Genomic DNA, 14,843 nt, shown 5'->3' on the forward strand with positions numbered 1-14,843 from the left:
TTTTTAGCTCACTGCCAGTAAAGGCAGTTCAGCCTCACTCTGTAACTGCATCGTTTCCGAAGGAGGTGCCTCTGCCTCCAGTGCATATTTGTGCCAGCAAGCATTTTGACTTTCCGCCAAACATTTAAGTGACCTTATGGCAGGATTGGAAGGCAAGGCTCTGGAGCTTCACCACATGCGGTCCCTGAGGGCCTCTATTCTCCCCTCCACCACCTCCTTCGTATATTTTTGTTCAGCATCTCTGCTTGCAGGGTTGCCTGAGACGTTAAAAAGAAATGCCTTCCCCACTAAGACACTCTGTAGTAATAAGGAACTTGATCTCACATAAATTGGGATGTTCTGAGAACCATTTTAATTTCTGCTAATCAGCAGATGAAAAATGAATTACTTCAGATGTCATGTCCTACTGCACGAGTCTCGTAACGTTTGGAAAAGCCGTAACAGAGTTACCCGGTAATTGAAGGGCTCTACATGAGTGAACTTTGTAATTGCGTATTCTTCTCCTCGAGTCTGGGAGGCAGAAGGGAAAAGCAGATCAGGCCACATCTTAATGAAACAGCTCAGTCCCGCAGCGTTACCGAAGCTAAAAGTAAACAAGCCGTGTTCATTATTTTATATTGCAGCTCCCCGGCTGCTGCGGCAGCCCTGTGTGTGATGTGCTGTCTCCCACTTCACTGCCCCTCCACCACTTCTGCTTTCAACCCCACGCCAGGCTGCCCTCAGCCCCTGCGGCAGCCTTCACCCCGAGTGCACCAGTGGCCGCCCCCGTCTCAGCGCTACCCCACACGGCAGGAGGCAAAAATGGCTTTGGAGACACAAATGGCTTTGAAGGGTTTCCATCTCCAAGCTGCTGGTCCTGACCGACCTGGGAGGAGGAGGAAAAACAAGTGCATAACACCCCCATCCAGGCCTATTGGGGTGGCCCCTCCTGCCGAACCCCCATCTTTGCTCCTAGCTGGGAAACGCTGCCTTTGAGTACTGGAAATGTTTCTGTCTGCACCTTATTATTGGCTTCCACTTATTGAATATGCACGCAGCTCCCCCAGTTCCCCCACCCTGCTGCCCTCCATCCTGGCTGGGGGTCACTTGAGGGTACTATGGCAAACGGGAACCCCTAAATCCTGCCGTACCGTCATTTTCCACTCCCCTCCATTGAGGAGCTGACGGTACCGGCACAAAGCAGCTCTTGAGCAGTTGTTGCACTTTTGGAAGGAGCATGTCACTGCTGTAAGTCTGCAAACAGCACCTGGTCATTTTCTCGTTCATGAAGAAAGCGGGAAGATGAGGCAAATATTACAGAATAAAGATTTTCTCAGCTCTTATGTTGAAGGGTTTTTCAGCTTTCTCAGGGGAAAAAAAAAAAGAAAAAAGAAAAAAGTCTATTGCTCTGTTTGTTTCACTACCTTTAAAAGTGGGATCTATCATCTGGAGAGTCAAACCAGCATCCATTTCTGTGGATTTCCATGGCTGCTCCTCCGCGGCTGATGGCATAATGTTTTCTGAAATGGCCATTAGCCGAGTATCTTTATGAACAGCTTCCCAAGGAAGTAGCTGCAAAGTTCAATTTGCTGAATTATGAGCACATCTCTGATAAGAATTGCATTATATGGTACTTGCATGCTGAAAGCATTAACTTTATACTTTGAACTTTTAAAATACGCATTGATGGATCTGATAGGGACTGAAAAAGTAGAAAGGTGAAGGTCCCCAAGGATTAGAGATAATAAGGAATAATTGTTATCTTTTTTTTTCCATGAAAAAGAAGCGGTATATTTAGAAAAATTCTATTTAGCTGAGGCTTTTTCTAGTGAAAAAAAAAAAGGAAAACCTCTTTAATTGGTTGAAAATTTATTACAGGCCATAACTTAAGGGCACTTGATTTGTGCTGAACAGCTGTTTGGCTTCATGGAGTTGCATCAGATTTACCCCAGCATCCTAGGGAGCAAAATTGAGCTCACTCTTGTAACTCACACAGAATAAATCTAAGTATTGTCTGAAATACTTTTAGTTTTTAATTAAGAAGAACCAGAGTGAAACAACAGTGAATTTGTTTTTCAGAAGAGACTAGATCATTCTACCTCACAAAATGGATGTGGTCTACAGTAAATCTCCAGAAGTTTAAAGCCTCAATACTTCGGGTCAAAGCCCAAGAGCTACAGACTAGGAAACTTCTTCTCTGGGATGCTGAGACAGCTCCGCTCTGTATTCAGGAGAAGTCTAGAGCAGAACTTGCTCTAACACCCAAGCACTCAGGGATATTCAGGTATCTTGATTTCACATGCACAGCACTGTGATTTCTATGCACCGAAGGCTCTTCACTTAATCGGTGCTATTATCACACCTGATGAGGCACAGCAGGTGATATTTGAGATGCTTGCCTTTTGATTCTTTGCAACTGAGCAACATTTAGTAAGAATTACTTAAATCAGCTAATCAAAAACATGTTCAATGATATTAGGATGAAGTGGGCTCTAGAACACCTAAGCAAAGTTACTTTTCTTGTGGAAATCCTTCTGTACAGAGAAAAGCAAATAAATCCCAATGTGATCTATATATTGTAAGCTCTCTGCTCCTTGGGCTATTGATAAGTAGTTCCTGAAAATCCTTTGTTATTCCGTGTTTCAGGCAAGGTTCAACTTTGTTCTGGTGGAACAGGTTTTCACAAACCTTATCTACTTGTATTTCGGTGGCATAGCTGAGATCGGCCAAGAGCCTGTGTGATAGCTGTCAGAGCAAGGGCATGCAGTGGTGCCGCTGGGCAGTGGCTGGGCTCTGCGAACACATCCATGCACAGCCAGGACAGCCTGGTGTCTGCCTCCCCCGTGCCAGGGAAGCAGGATGGTGGGGCCATTTGCAGGTGTCATTTTGATGGTGGTGTGTGTAGGCAGTGGCATGGTCATTTGCAGCATTGGTCCACCAGTTGCCATTTCTATTGAGTAGGCACTGAGCCCTGGTCCTTGAAACCAGGTTTTCATCCCCTAGGAAGGGTGTTCTTTGACTTCAGGAAATTAATTTGCATGGAGTTTGGCTACCGAAGAGTGCTGATGCTGAAAGGACAAGACGGTGGGGCTGTAAAGGGGCAAAGTACGAAGCTTGGTGCAGTGGGCAGAGCAGGGGGCAATTCATCTCCAACCCCCGGTCACCTGGGAGCTGGGTGAGCTCCTCCCATCCATGCAGACGGGAACACAACGCTTCCTCCCGTAGAGGCGTGAGGGCCTGATCGGGTACAGCAGGGAGACATCACCTAACTGCCCAGACTCTGCAAACCAAGGGCTTCCATTTTGCTGAGAAACGAAGCCAGAGACACTGCTGGCACAAACTGCTGGAGAAAAACACCTGCAGAAAGTCAAGGCGCATGTTTTCTCCTCTCTGAAGTTAGTAGAGCCCTTCTGCTGTATTGCACAATGCAGAATGGCCCAGTCTGCTGGGCATAGGGCAGGATCAGTCCCGGCTTCTTCTTCCTGGGTTCAGTGGTGGCAGCAACAGCATGGCACGAGTGCTTGCAGGTAGCTGTGCTTGCTGTTTTATTTGCTCTGAGGACAACTGATGGGTCAGGATTCCTGTTCAGAGGAATCTTCTCCCAGAAGGGCCTGTCTGTTGGCAAGACCCATACACAGAGATGGAGCTCAGCATCTTCCCTCTCAGTCGAAGGGACCCTTAGGGACTGTCCTCCCTTCTCACGCTCCCAGCAGTGGCTATCTCAGATGAGAACCAGCCCCCAGCATCCCTTTCCATGCTGTGCCCCTTTCATAGCCAAGTGGGATTTACATCGTAGGGCTCTCTGCCCTTCACCTTTCACTGGCCTGAAACCAGGTGTTACAATCCTCCGTAGCCCATTGCACAGAAAATACCCTGTGATTCTCTGTTTCTCACAAAAATGTATGCTTTCTTCTTTTGAACTACTTTCCCTTAAAGGAAATTGATGTTAAGCCATGAGACACCTGGTGCTACCTGTACCACCTCCCTTTGGCCTTTATCAGTGGTGGCAGGGATGCGCCCAGAGCTGGCGGATTGTGCCTGCCTACGGGCAAACACATGGGCAAGTTACTGTCAGCTAAATATTGAAACAGCCCTAGCCTAGATTAAGCCCTTTTTCCTTTTTTTTAATGGGAAGGGGTAGGGCACATTTCACATTAAACTCTGCAACATTCCTGCTTTGCTTTTCTGTTTGCGAGGCATTGCACAAACGTGCCCCAGCTCCCTGACAGCTCACATGAAGCTCCGCAGAGCTGTGTTCAATCACCTTCCCCTGGAAATCACTGAAGGAGCGAGGGCAGGGCCGTGCCGTGGAGCCACCACTCCAGACTGCTCTGAGGATGAGTCACCGAGGCGAAGGCTCCTGTCTGAGGGAGGCAAAGCCGCCGCTCTCTAACGTGCTGGGCTTTCTGCACCGAGGACTTCTCAAGACTCTTCCTCCTTCTTTCTTTTCTTCCTGAGTTTTTATTCCTTGTCTTCATTTGTCTCTTGCCCACCCTCCTGCCCTGCAGAGCTCTTTAAGGTTTTAGCAGTTGAAGGGGGGGAAAAAAGCCATACTTATTCTGCTCCCTGGTGGGGCCGAGAGCTGATCTGTGTGCGGAGGAGACCCGTCCCTGCTCCTGCCTGGCTGAGTCTGTTGCACCATTGCTTACCCTGTGGGAAAGGTGGAGTACGGAGGTTGCTCTCAAGCTTTTTCGATGTGGCACCCATCCCTGTTAATAAGTGGTGGGGATCCCATGGGGCCACACGGGCAGCTGTGGGGGTCTTGCTTTTGAACATCCCACTCAGATGTGGCAGAGGAGGAGCAGGGCAATTTGGTGAAGAGGGTGGCCAATACCGTGGTGCGGCTCAGGGCCCTTTTGGGGTTTCCTGTGCTCTGCTGACCGGGGCACAGCTCTGGGATGGGGACCGGCCAGACGCCTCTCCCCCAAATCCCTGCACTGTTGTTGGGCATGGGGGCACAGGGGTTTTGCCTGTTCTCTGCCTCTGACACAGCTGAGCCTCCTGAGTCACCTACTTTAACAAAAAAAACATCTTTTGGCTTAAAACATGGGCGAACTTCACTGATGCCCTGGTGAGCAGGCAAGGTGGGGTGATGGTCCCTTGATGGTCGCTCTGCAGTGACAAAAAGTCCCAGAAACCCTGTGGGGATCAATAAAGCTCAGAAAAAGGAAAGTCCCTCTTCCTTCCCCCTTCTTCATCCCACTTCCAAATTCTAAGCTGCCAGCCCTGGCTTTGTCTGTCCATCCATCCATCTGTCCCAGTGGTGGTGACAGGCACAAAATGCTGGAGATGGAAGGAGCAGAGATCACTTAAAATTCCCCTTGGCTGTGGTAAAGCCAAATGCTGTGGGCAGCAGTTGCTCAGCCAGAAAGTCACATCACTTATGGTAGCGGTGGGATGAGTTTTCCTGCAGAAGGAGGCTGCGGAGCAGGTCCCGCCCTGCCCTCCATGCAGATGTGGCTACAGACTTTCATATTTTCATCAGAGAGGTGCAGAAAAAGCCTGAGCAGCGTGGCAGCCTCGGCACTCCTTGAGGTGCCGTGGCAGCAGCCTCCGTGGGCGGAAAGGTAATTTGTGCTGTTTTCAGAGGATCGGGAGCTCTGCAGACGTGATGGCTTTTCAGACAGGATTCGTTCTGGACAAACATTGGGTCTCAGCTCAGGACCGTGTGAGACACATCCCTCTCCTGACCAGCACCCATGTTTCCAGACACCCCCAAAATATGCCTGGCAGTCCTGGAGGGGTGCATGGTGATTTTGCTGGGTGCATTAAAGCCGAGCTGCCTTTCTGCTTGCACCCAGCCTGTAGGCAGAGGGATGCCTGTGTTTTGTTGCTAGATTAGTCATCGCCCTGTTAGAGATAAGTGCCCCATTCGCAGGGCTGCCAGAACAGATAATACCCATCAAAAATTGCAGAAAACCATGAAAAAGCAGAACTGTGCCTCCCCCCCCCCCGCACCCATCTCAGAGCCCCCAGGCTGCCGTGCCCAGCTGTGGCTGGTCACTCCTACTGCCATGGGGATAAGGAGCCCCAGAGAGGGACCCACACCTCTACCATGCCAGTGCCCCACAGAGATGTGATCCTGCCCCAGGGAACTCCCAGGCCAAGATCCCACACCAAAAACTTCAGCCAGGCAGCCACAGGCTTAAAGCCAAGGACGAGCAACAGAAATAGTTGTCCAGAGCTGGATTTTTCTCTGGTCCTTTATGGGGCTGTGTTTTCTCTTGCTGCTGGGGTGTGTGGTGCTTATTGCACCCCAGGGCACACAGATCTTGCCTGGCATGGGGCAGCAGCGCCTCTGCATGCCACAGGGATGCCTGGTCTTGCAGGGAAGCTGTGGGATGAGCCATTCCTGGTCACGGAGGTGGCATGGCAGCAGTGGTGGCACCTGGGAGTGGGAAGGGAGCTGCAAGGAGTCTGGGCGATTTCTTTTTATAATCACTCATATAGATTTTCCTATAGATTCCCCAGGTTTTAGGGAGCTGCCCAGTCATGGGATCCCCCCCCAAGGAAAGTCTCTTGGCAAATTGCTGCCAAGACGGAGACTGGGGTCAGCACCCTGCTCTGCCGGGGTGCCTGGGGACATGCCACCTCACCACAGAGTCCCATACATAATCGTGTCCTGTGCTGTCCTGACACCACAGGAGACATAAGTCCACTCCTCGCTGGGTCCACACTCTGCATCAATATCCCACAATGCTGGAGAATTTTCATTCAGTATACATATATATATATATATATATATTCACAGATACTTATTTCATGTCCCTTGTTGTCTGTTGCTGGCTGGCACAGTGTTCACACACAGAAGGGTACTCACAGGAAACATTTGAGATGCTGATAATAACGTGTGTGTTTAGGTTTAAAAGCATGGAGGGGCAGTTCCTGTAAGTGTGTGTGAAGACAGAGTGATCATTAGTACCTGTTTATTGAAGTTTACCAGCTCTGTAACAATGGGTTTCTCTTTGCCATCAGATTTAATTCCTCTGTAATTATGTTCCTAATATAGAAATAATTTGGCATTTATTTGCCATAAAACTTCCCATTGCATTTAAATTCAATGTGAAGATTTAAGGGTATTTAGGAGACTCAGTTGAAGACCTGAAATTAAATATTCCTGGTTTCCTTTTCCAAACAAGACAAACTCAGATAAATGCTAGCAGTAAGATCCGTACATGCAGCTACTCCTGTGAGCAGTGGCAGCTGCATGTGCATACCCAGAGAGAGATTGTAGCCCTTGTGAAGTGGACGACTCTTTCAGCTTCTTCTCACTGTCCCGCTCTGGCCTGGAGCACTGGTCCTGCGGGCGATGCTAATGACTTGATGCTACTTTGTACACCTGAGCAGGGAAAACACACAGTTGAGGAAAAACTGCAGGTGTTAAGATCACCATCAGCCATCCTGGTTTGCCGTACAGCTTGCACTGGTTTTCAAAATGTTTGCTTTAATAGTTGTGGTAGCAGGATGTTGCTAATGTGGCTCTTTCCAGCTGAGCTGGTGCTCAGGAGCAGCCCAGGCAGCAGACGTAGGTCATCACAGCTGGAGCTGGGAGAGCCCAGAAGACCAGTCCTGGCCCAGTGACACCATCGTCCCCAGCCCTGCCATGTTCAAAGGAGACCGGGTGGGCAAATTTGCTATACTTAATTTATAGTTAAAAGAACAGGCCTGGGAAACACATCCCATGACCGCCTGCTGGTGGGTGAGCAGCTGCAGCTTTGGTAGCGATGTGTGGATGGGCTCCCAGCACTGATAAATGGCAGATAAAACAGCCGGGCGAAACACTGACACCAGCTCGCAACAGGGGTGACGCTGCTCCTGACGTCGTTTTCTGCCTAGATATACCAAGCATCAGAAGCGTGTGCTGGCAATAATTTTTTTTCCATCCTTTCTCAGAACTCCTCCCAGTAGGCTTAAAATAGCAGGGCCCAGATAATCATCAACCTCTCAAACGTATTGCAAGGGGCACAGATTGGGAATTCCTAAGGAAAGGACAGAGCTGGAACAGACCCGCACTCCTGGTTCGTCTCCAGCAGTATCATCTTCCTCAGGGTAAAGCCAGTTCAGCCTGGCCTTGCCGCTGCTGCTCCTAAAGACAAGCTCCCATCACAGCCAGAAATAAGGAAAGAATATTATACATAATTGCTTAATATATTACTTTTCCCAGGAGTAGGGAAGAGTAATAGTATATAGGGAAGTGTATTTCATCCATGTTGATGAAATGTTGAGAGGATTATGGCTGAAGCCAGAGCCACCCTTCCCTTTTTGTTAACTCTGGTTTTCCATCTTTGCCATGAACCCTAACTTAGACTTGGATAACAACAAAAAAAAAGCAGGTGCCCTGAGTCCTAAGCCCACTTGGTTGTTTCCGGGGAACAAAATGGTACTGAGCAAGCTGAGGATTCAGCTTGCAGCTGGGGAGCATTTCTCCACTAGTTGCTGATAAAGCAGAAATGCTGCTTAGGCTGATCTGAGTGATGGGTTGTAACTGTACAAAGGAAAATTGCAAAAATAAGTGTTGGGAAGTAGACCCTTCAAACGGTCTTTGGACAGCAGTCCCCAAAGGGAATTGGTGGGAACACTGTTGTTTGAAGCACTGGAGAATATGTTGTGTGGAGCTGACTTCTACAAACCTACAAAAACGGGCGTGGGGATTTAATTTCCATCTCTAATTGCTGTGATCTGCACCTCATTTTGGGCTTGCTTTTGCATGCGTGTAGGTTTTAGCAGAGGTCTCTGCACAGCAAGTCCTACATGCGCATCACAGCCGATGGACTGCTCCTGAGCTCACTGTACAGCCAGCGATGAGACTCCTTCTCCTTTGCTGTACAAAGGATTTATTCCTTTAATATGCCCCTGTTGTTTATTTTTCTGCTGGTACAGGAGTGTGTGTGCGCATGTGTGCGTGTGGCAGTGTTTTACAAATGCCTGCTGTGGACAGAATTGGGCTTCACAGTATGCAAAAATAGCTGTGCACCACACACAAGGATATAATATTTCACATGGCTGGAGAAAATGTGGTAAATCAGGTTTTTGCTGGATTTGCAAAAATCAAGATACTGGGGGATTCATCTCCACAGTTGAGTCCTGAGCTCCTGCAGAAGCCGGCAGGACTGTCTAGGTTGGAGCATCCCAATTAGGGAAGGGGGACCAGGTGCCCACGGCAGTGTAGGATGTTTATGGACATCTCTTGGCTCTGAAGAGACAAGCTCAGATTTTTTAGACTCATTTATTACAGAGCCCAAGAAGCCAATGTGAGTCCAGGCTCCAGCTACAGCTTTTCTCTTCTGCCTTTGCCTGGAGGTTGTTGCTCTTAGTTCCTGCTCCATTCTGCCCCATTCCTGATCCCTCATCACCGGTGCCTCCAGCTGCTCATTAGTCAAAACCCAGGTCCCTCACTCACCCTTTTGAGCCCCACAGAGGACCCCGTTGTGCGGTGAGGTGGAAAGGCAGGGATGCTGTAGAGCTGGGAGGTTTCTGCGTTACCTGCTTGGTTCTGGGATCATACTTGTGCACTGAGGAGTGAAGCTGTTGAGAAAATAAAGTACCAGGGACTGAGATGAGGAGAGTAGCCTAGAGGCACAGAGCAGCCGTCCTTGTACCAGACTAGCTCTTGGTGTGGAAGAGGTTTGGCGAGCAGGGGAGCAGAGGAGCTGTGCTAAGCCCTGATCCCTGCCCTTTTGCATCCTGGCTGGCAGTACATGCTCATGCAGGTTCCTTATCACACTTGTGGTTTCCCACCCCAGTCCCAGCAAGGGGCACAAACACGCACAGACGAACCTGAGCCCCTCAAACTGCATCTGACACAGGGAGTTTGAACGCCAAGTGTCAGTGCTCCTTCCCACATGCACCTTCCTCCTATCTAATCCTTCCCTGCTTCCTTTCTCCTGGCTTGTCCTGTCACACCTTTCCAGGTGAAAAAGATTCACGGATCCTACAACCCTCCTTCCTCCCCCTCTCCCTTTGCATCCCCTCCTGTGTGTAATGAAAACCAGTGACAGGTAGAGCTGAGCCTGGTTTTGTAATGTAAACAGTTATTTACAGTTTTGCTAGAATTTAATGGAAGATGACATTTTTAGGTCACCTAGCTGAAGCAAATGAAATTACTAACATGTTTGCATTAGGTTTCATAAAAAAAAGTATCACTCTTGCCTAGCGTGGTGCTCAGTTCTTCAGGTCCTGAGACCTGATGTGGTACCCTGAAAGCTAAGGCAGTTTCCCGCCAGGGTTAGCAAGAGCAGGATCTGGTTTCCTGACCCAAGGCAGCTGGGATGGATGTCTTTTACTGTGTGCAGCAGCCTCAGACACTAGGGTCTGTTATCTTTGTGCTACATCGGTGGTAATGATGGGGCTGATCTAGAGGTGTAGGAGGAAATATCCTCTCCCCAACACTGAAAGTATGATGCCAGCCTTCCCCATCCCGTAGATATTCTCATTCTGCCTTTAAAAGCTTTTAAATCCTGGAGCACAGCTAAATAGACAATTGGGGTCTATAGTGTGGCTTTTAAACACTAAAAGGTGGGGAGTAAAATGTAATGGCTCTGTTCTTCCCTAAATAAGTGATGGCAAATGGCTGTAAAATGAGCTCCTGAGCTTGTGTGTGCAGAGGGGAATTTAGTCCCACGGTGAACAGGACGATAGCAGCTGGATCAGAATAATATTGAGGTTTCCTGGATACCCCTGTTTAAAGCTACACCAGAAACAAGGGAGCAAGCCAGGAGGATCAGCATTTCAGCCACCACTCATAAATGTCTGTGTGTCACAAGCCAGGACACAATTTGTTCTCCATCTTGCTCACTTCTAGGGTGGAAATAGCCAGCCCTATGGCCTATCCATCAGTATGACTCACTTTTGGGACAGTCTGGGGGAAGTGGATGGGGGGGGGTGAAATTTGAGGACCTTTTCCCTGCTGGGCTATGGGTACACAAAGACCTGGACCTAAAGCACGCACCTGCCACCCATGGTCAGGTTCGTCCCTCCCAGTCCGGGAGCATTGGGAAGGAGAGACCTGTGTCTAGTGCTGCAAACGCCTACTGCCTGGCAAGCCCTGGGAGGTACTGCATGGTGCTGGGCTCAGTCCAGCTCCCAGAGAGGAGCAGCACCTCCACGGCCAGCACGAGCCAGCCTGTGGCACCCCCCCCCGGGCCAGCACGAGCCAGCCTGTGCAGAAAGTCCAAGGGCCACCGCGTCTGCGCTCCCCCTCCTGTCCGGCTAGGCTCGAGGAAGCCGCCCTGGACTGAACAGGACGCCAGCCTGCAGCAGAGGCTGTCTCACAGCTATCTCCACCACCAACCTCACTTTCTAAAACAAGTAGCAGAGAGACAGAAACCTGAGCAGTGAAACAGTGGCTTCTGGTTGCCAACAGAGCTGTCCCCACTTGTTGTGGTCTAGTGTGGGTGCTCTGGTGTCTAGTAAGAGCTGTGCTCATCTAGCTTTTCCTTCAGCAGTGATATTAGGCATCTTTCATCTACCCAGCTGTCTCTTTCCACAAAAAATTGTAGGACCCAAGTATTTGAGACTGTTACATCCGTGTCAAACTCTGTTCACATCGGCCAAGAATTATTAGAGGGAAAATGGGTAGAGGCAGCACGATTACCTAAGCCAAACCAGGTAAAAAGGAACAAAGAGCAAATGGGTGGATGATGGAGCTTCTGCTGTGCCATGCTGTGCTGTGCTCAGGCCCTGTGGGAGGAGGGGAGCCTCACTGATGCTGTCTCTCTTTTTCAGGGGGAGTTGCTGAGCCCGTGTCGATGCGATGGATCAGTGAAGTGCACGCACCAGCCATGTCTGATCAAATGGATTAGTGAGAGAGGCTGCTGGAGCTGTGAGCTGTGTTACTACAAGTATCACGTCATTGCCATAAGCACAAAGAACCCTCTGCAGGTAAAGGTACTAGAGACATTTCAAAGTCTATTTATTCTCATTTCTATTTTTGTTTCTGAGAGCAGGTGGTTTTTACCTGCGTGGGTTTTCCTTCCCTGCGCACAGTGATCCATACGTCTGAGACACTTAGAAAGAGTTGTTGGGGGCTGGTCCAAAGAGGCCCCATGTTCTGCTCGGTGCTACCGGGGACATCCCTCGGATGTCTGCTCTTTCTGTCTTTTGACAATTCCCACATTCATTTTTGTCCTGTTGAAAACACCAGTGTGACCACGATAGTGCTGTAACACCTCACAGCCCTTTGAATGTGTTCATTCACTGGAGACTGCAGGTATGCTACTGTCCCCAGAGGCAGATGGGGATGAAGGAGTTATGGGATTCGCTAGAACAGGGCAGTCTTTGGCAGAGCAGTATCTTGAGACCCCGTGTGTCTAGAGTTGTGCCATTAACCCCGAACTCATGCTGGGCCTCCTCTCTGTTGGCATGAGGGACGGAGGAGGTAGACAGAGAGCTCTTACAGCTCTCCTCTCTGATCCTGCCACCCTTTTAACTTCACTGCTCCCCTGTGATCAAATACGTCCTGGCATGGCACAAGGGGTGTTAGTTCTGATGCTCTGGTCTCTCCAACCCTGATTCTCGGTGGACATTTGCAGATGTGCATGCAACAGGTAAAGCACATCTTGATGTAAGTGGCTGTGAAAGGCATCAGAGGACCCACATTCTTTCTCTTCTGAGTTCAAAAGCACTGTGGTTTAATAAGCCCCACTGCAGGCTGGTAACTGAAATCAAGATTCAGAATGGGGGAAACTGAGTGACTGTTAAAAAATGGGATAAATTATCCTTAATAGCTATTGATTTATTGTGGGGGCAACACCTGAAGATGGACTAATTGCTGCATGCCTTTGCTGAGCACCATTAGTGCCTCGGACGTAAGGAAGCACATTATATCCAGGTACTACTGCTTAATTAGCATCATCCGGACTGGCGAGACATTACAGCAGCATGCTGTGGTTTAGAGACTGGGGCAATGTCTATAAGTATGTTGGTCTGCCCAGGACCTGGCTTTGGCTCTCTGCTGGTTGCTCTGCTCTCTAACAGGAGGCAAAGACTTTGCCTGTGATGGTGCCCAGCTGTACGAGGTGGGGGGAATGCAAACTCCTGCTCTCTCCTCCAAACTGCAGTCTCTGTGTGTCTTTTTCCAGGCCTGAGGTCACTAACCACAGTGAGGAAACAGGGACACCCCTTTAGGACTCCAGTCTTAAACGAAGTAGTGAAATTAGTGGGACATCATGGGGAAATTTTGCTGAGGGGAAGGAAAAAGCCTGCCTGCTCTCTGCAAGTCCCTACAGCTTCTGATTCAATTTTCCATGTGCCATGGGCTGGAGAGATCAGTAGTTTCATCCCAAGTCCCAGACCCAAGGTGTTTTAATTTCTTGGCTCCAGTAACTCAGAGCAGATTGAAACACAGGAGGGGAGATGTGGACAAAGCAGCATTTGTTTATTTCTGGAAAGCTGGTCCATGAGTGCCCTAATGCTTCCTGTGTCTCAGATCGGGGCGATGCTGAGCAGCATTGAAGGTTTGTGGGTGCAGATTTGCAAGCGTGTGTGTAGCCAGCACTGCCTTTAATGAATGACCTCCAAATGCCCTACACCTTCAGGTGGCTCAGGGCAACGGGTCAGTAACTTTCCTCCTGCTCCTTACCCGGTTAAAATTTGTTGGAGCTATTCATGGACAAGCTCCCCTCCCACACACGTTTCAAAAGCCTGTGCAAAGCATTGCTCTTTCTGGGCTCCCCTGTTAGAAAGTGGCCTGATCTGCTGGCCTTTGCCACGAACACAAAAACTGAGTGGCAGGAGCAACTGAGTTAAAGAGCTCAGCTCCAGAAGCGAGGGTCCCAGAGGACCATGCAGACCCTGGGTCTGGAGGCTTCACGTTGCTGGCTTAGACTTCACAACACTTCTCGCAGAAGCACTGGGAGATTTGGAAGGTGGGAAGAAGCAACTGGAGTGAAAAGCCACTTGGTCTGGAATAAATGCAGCATGTGTGGACTTACAGCTGCATGCCCGGGTGCCCTGTCTGGTGCCAGCACAAAGGCACTTCTGGGAAGTGGGTGCTACACTAGCACGTGAAATCCAGTGGGAAGTGGTTGATGTACCAGGCCTGGAATTCCCACGAGGACTAAGGGCTCGGGCCCCCCATAACCCATCACCACACATGCCATCGGGGTTTCCCTCATTCCTCAGTGGCTCTCACCATCCTCTGATGCTGGCAAAGGGAGGCAGAGAGGACCCAGGGGCTGCAATGCTCTGACACTATGTACCATAACAATGTGTCACAGCGTGTGCAGGCGGGAAGAGCATCCTTTCTGCTTGGACTTCACCCCCCACGTGGATAACAGGGGCCACCTGGACATACGAGCATGTCTCTGAATAAAGCAATAGTCCCTGACCCTTTTCTCCAAGGGCAATCAAGAGAGATTTCAGGGCCTTGGGATGACTGGTTAAGGGATCAGGAGCACAAGTAGTGTTCTCTATCCTTCCAGTTGCAGGGAATGGTGAGGGAAGAAACAGGAAGAGCCTGTTCAACAGGCAAGACCAACACCTGGCTCCGAGCCTGGTGTCCCCAGCAGAATTTTGGGTTTTTTGATCATGGGTTGATCTACATGACACCAGGCCTGCTGGCGACAGACAGGGTACACCTGTCTCAAAGGGGGAAAAGGATCTTTGCACAAGAGTTAGCAGGGCTCATTGAAAGAGCTTTAAACTAGATTTGAAGGGGGAAAGGGATAAAACCAGGCTCGCTAGAGATAATCCTGGGGGTGGCACACCAATATTTGAGGGATGGTGTGCTAGTGAGGTCCTTCAGTCTGCTGTCTCAGTGGAGGTAGGGGATGGAGATCCATGCGGCAGCAAAGACGCAAGGGTTATGGATGTGTTAGAAACCATGGGAGTGCCTGAGAATGGTCACGTAGGAATTAGGGCTTCTC

General features: G+C 49.5%; 1 protein-coding gene across 1 annotated transcript in view; it reads left to right on the forward strand.

Moving 5' to 3' along the window:
* The window catches only part of MARCH4 (membrane associated ring-CH-type finger 4), a 111,041-nt gene that overhangs the window by 65,643 nt on the left and 30,555 nt on the right, over nt 1-14,843 (forward strand). Inside the window, exon 3 of the mRNA XM_019470915.1 lies at nt 11,704-11,859. Coding sequence (XP_019326460.1) covers nt 11,704-11,859 — 156 coding nt within the window. The remainder of the gene's footprint in view (nt 1-11,703; nt 11,860-14,843) is intronic.

Source organism: Aptenodytes forsteri, unplaced genomic scaffold, assembly GCF_000699145.1.
Source record: "Aptenodytes forsteri isolate BGI_AS27 unplaced genomic scaffold, ASM69914v1 Scaffold255, whole genome shotgun sequence".
NCBI lineage: Eukaryota > Metazoa > Chordata > Aves > Sphenisciformes > Spheniscidae > Aptenodytes > Aptenodytes forsteri.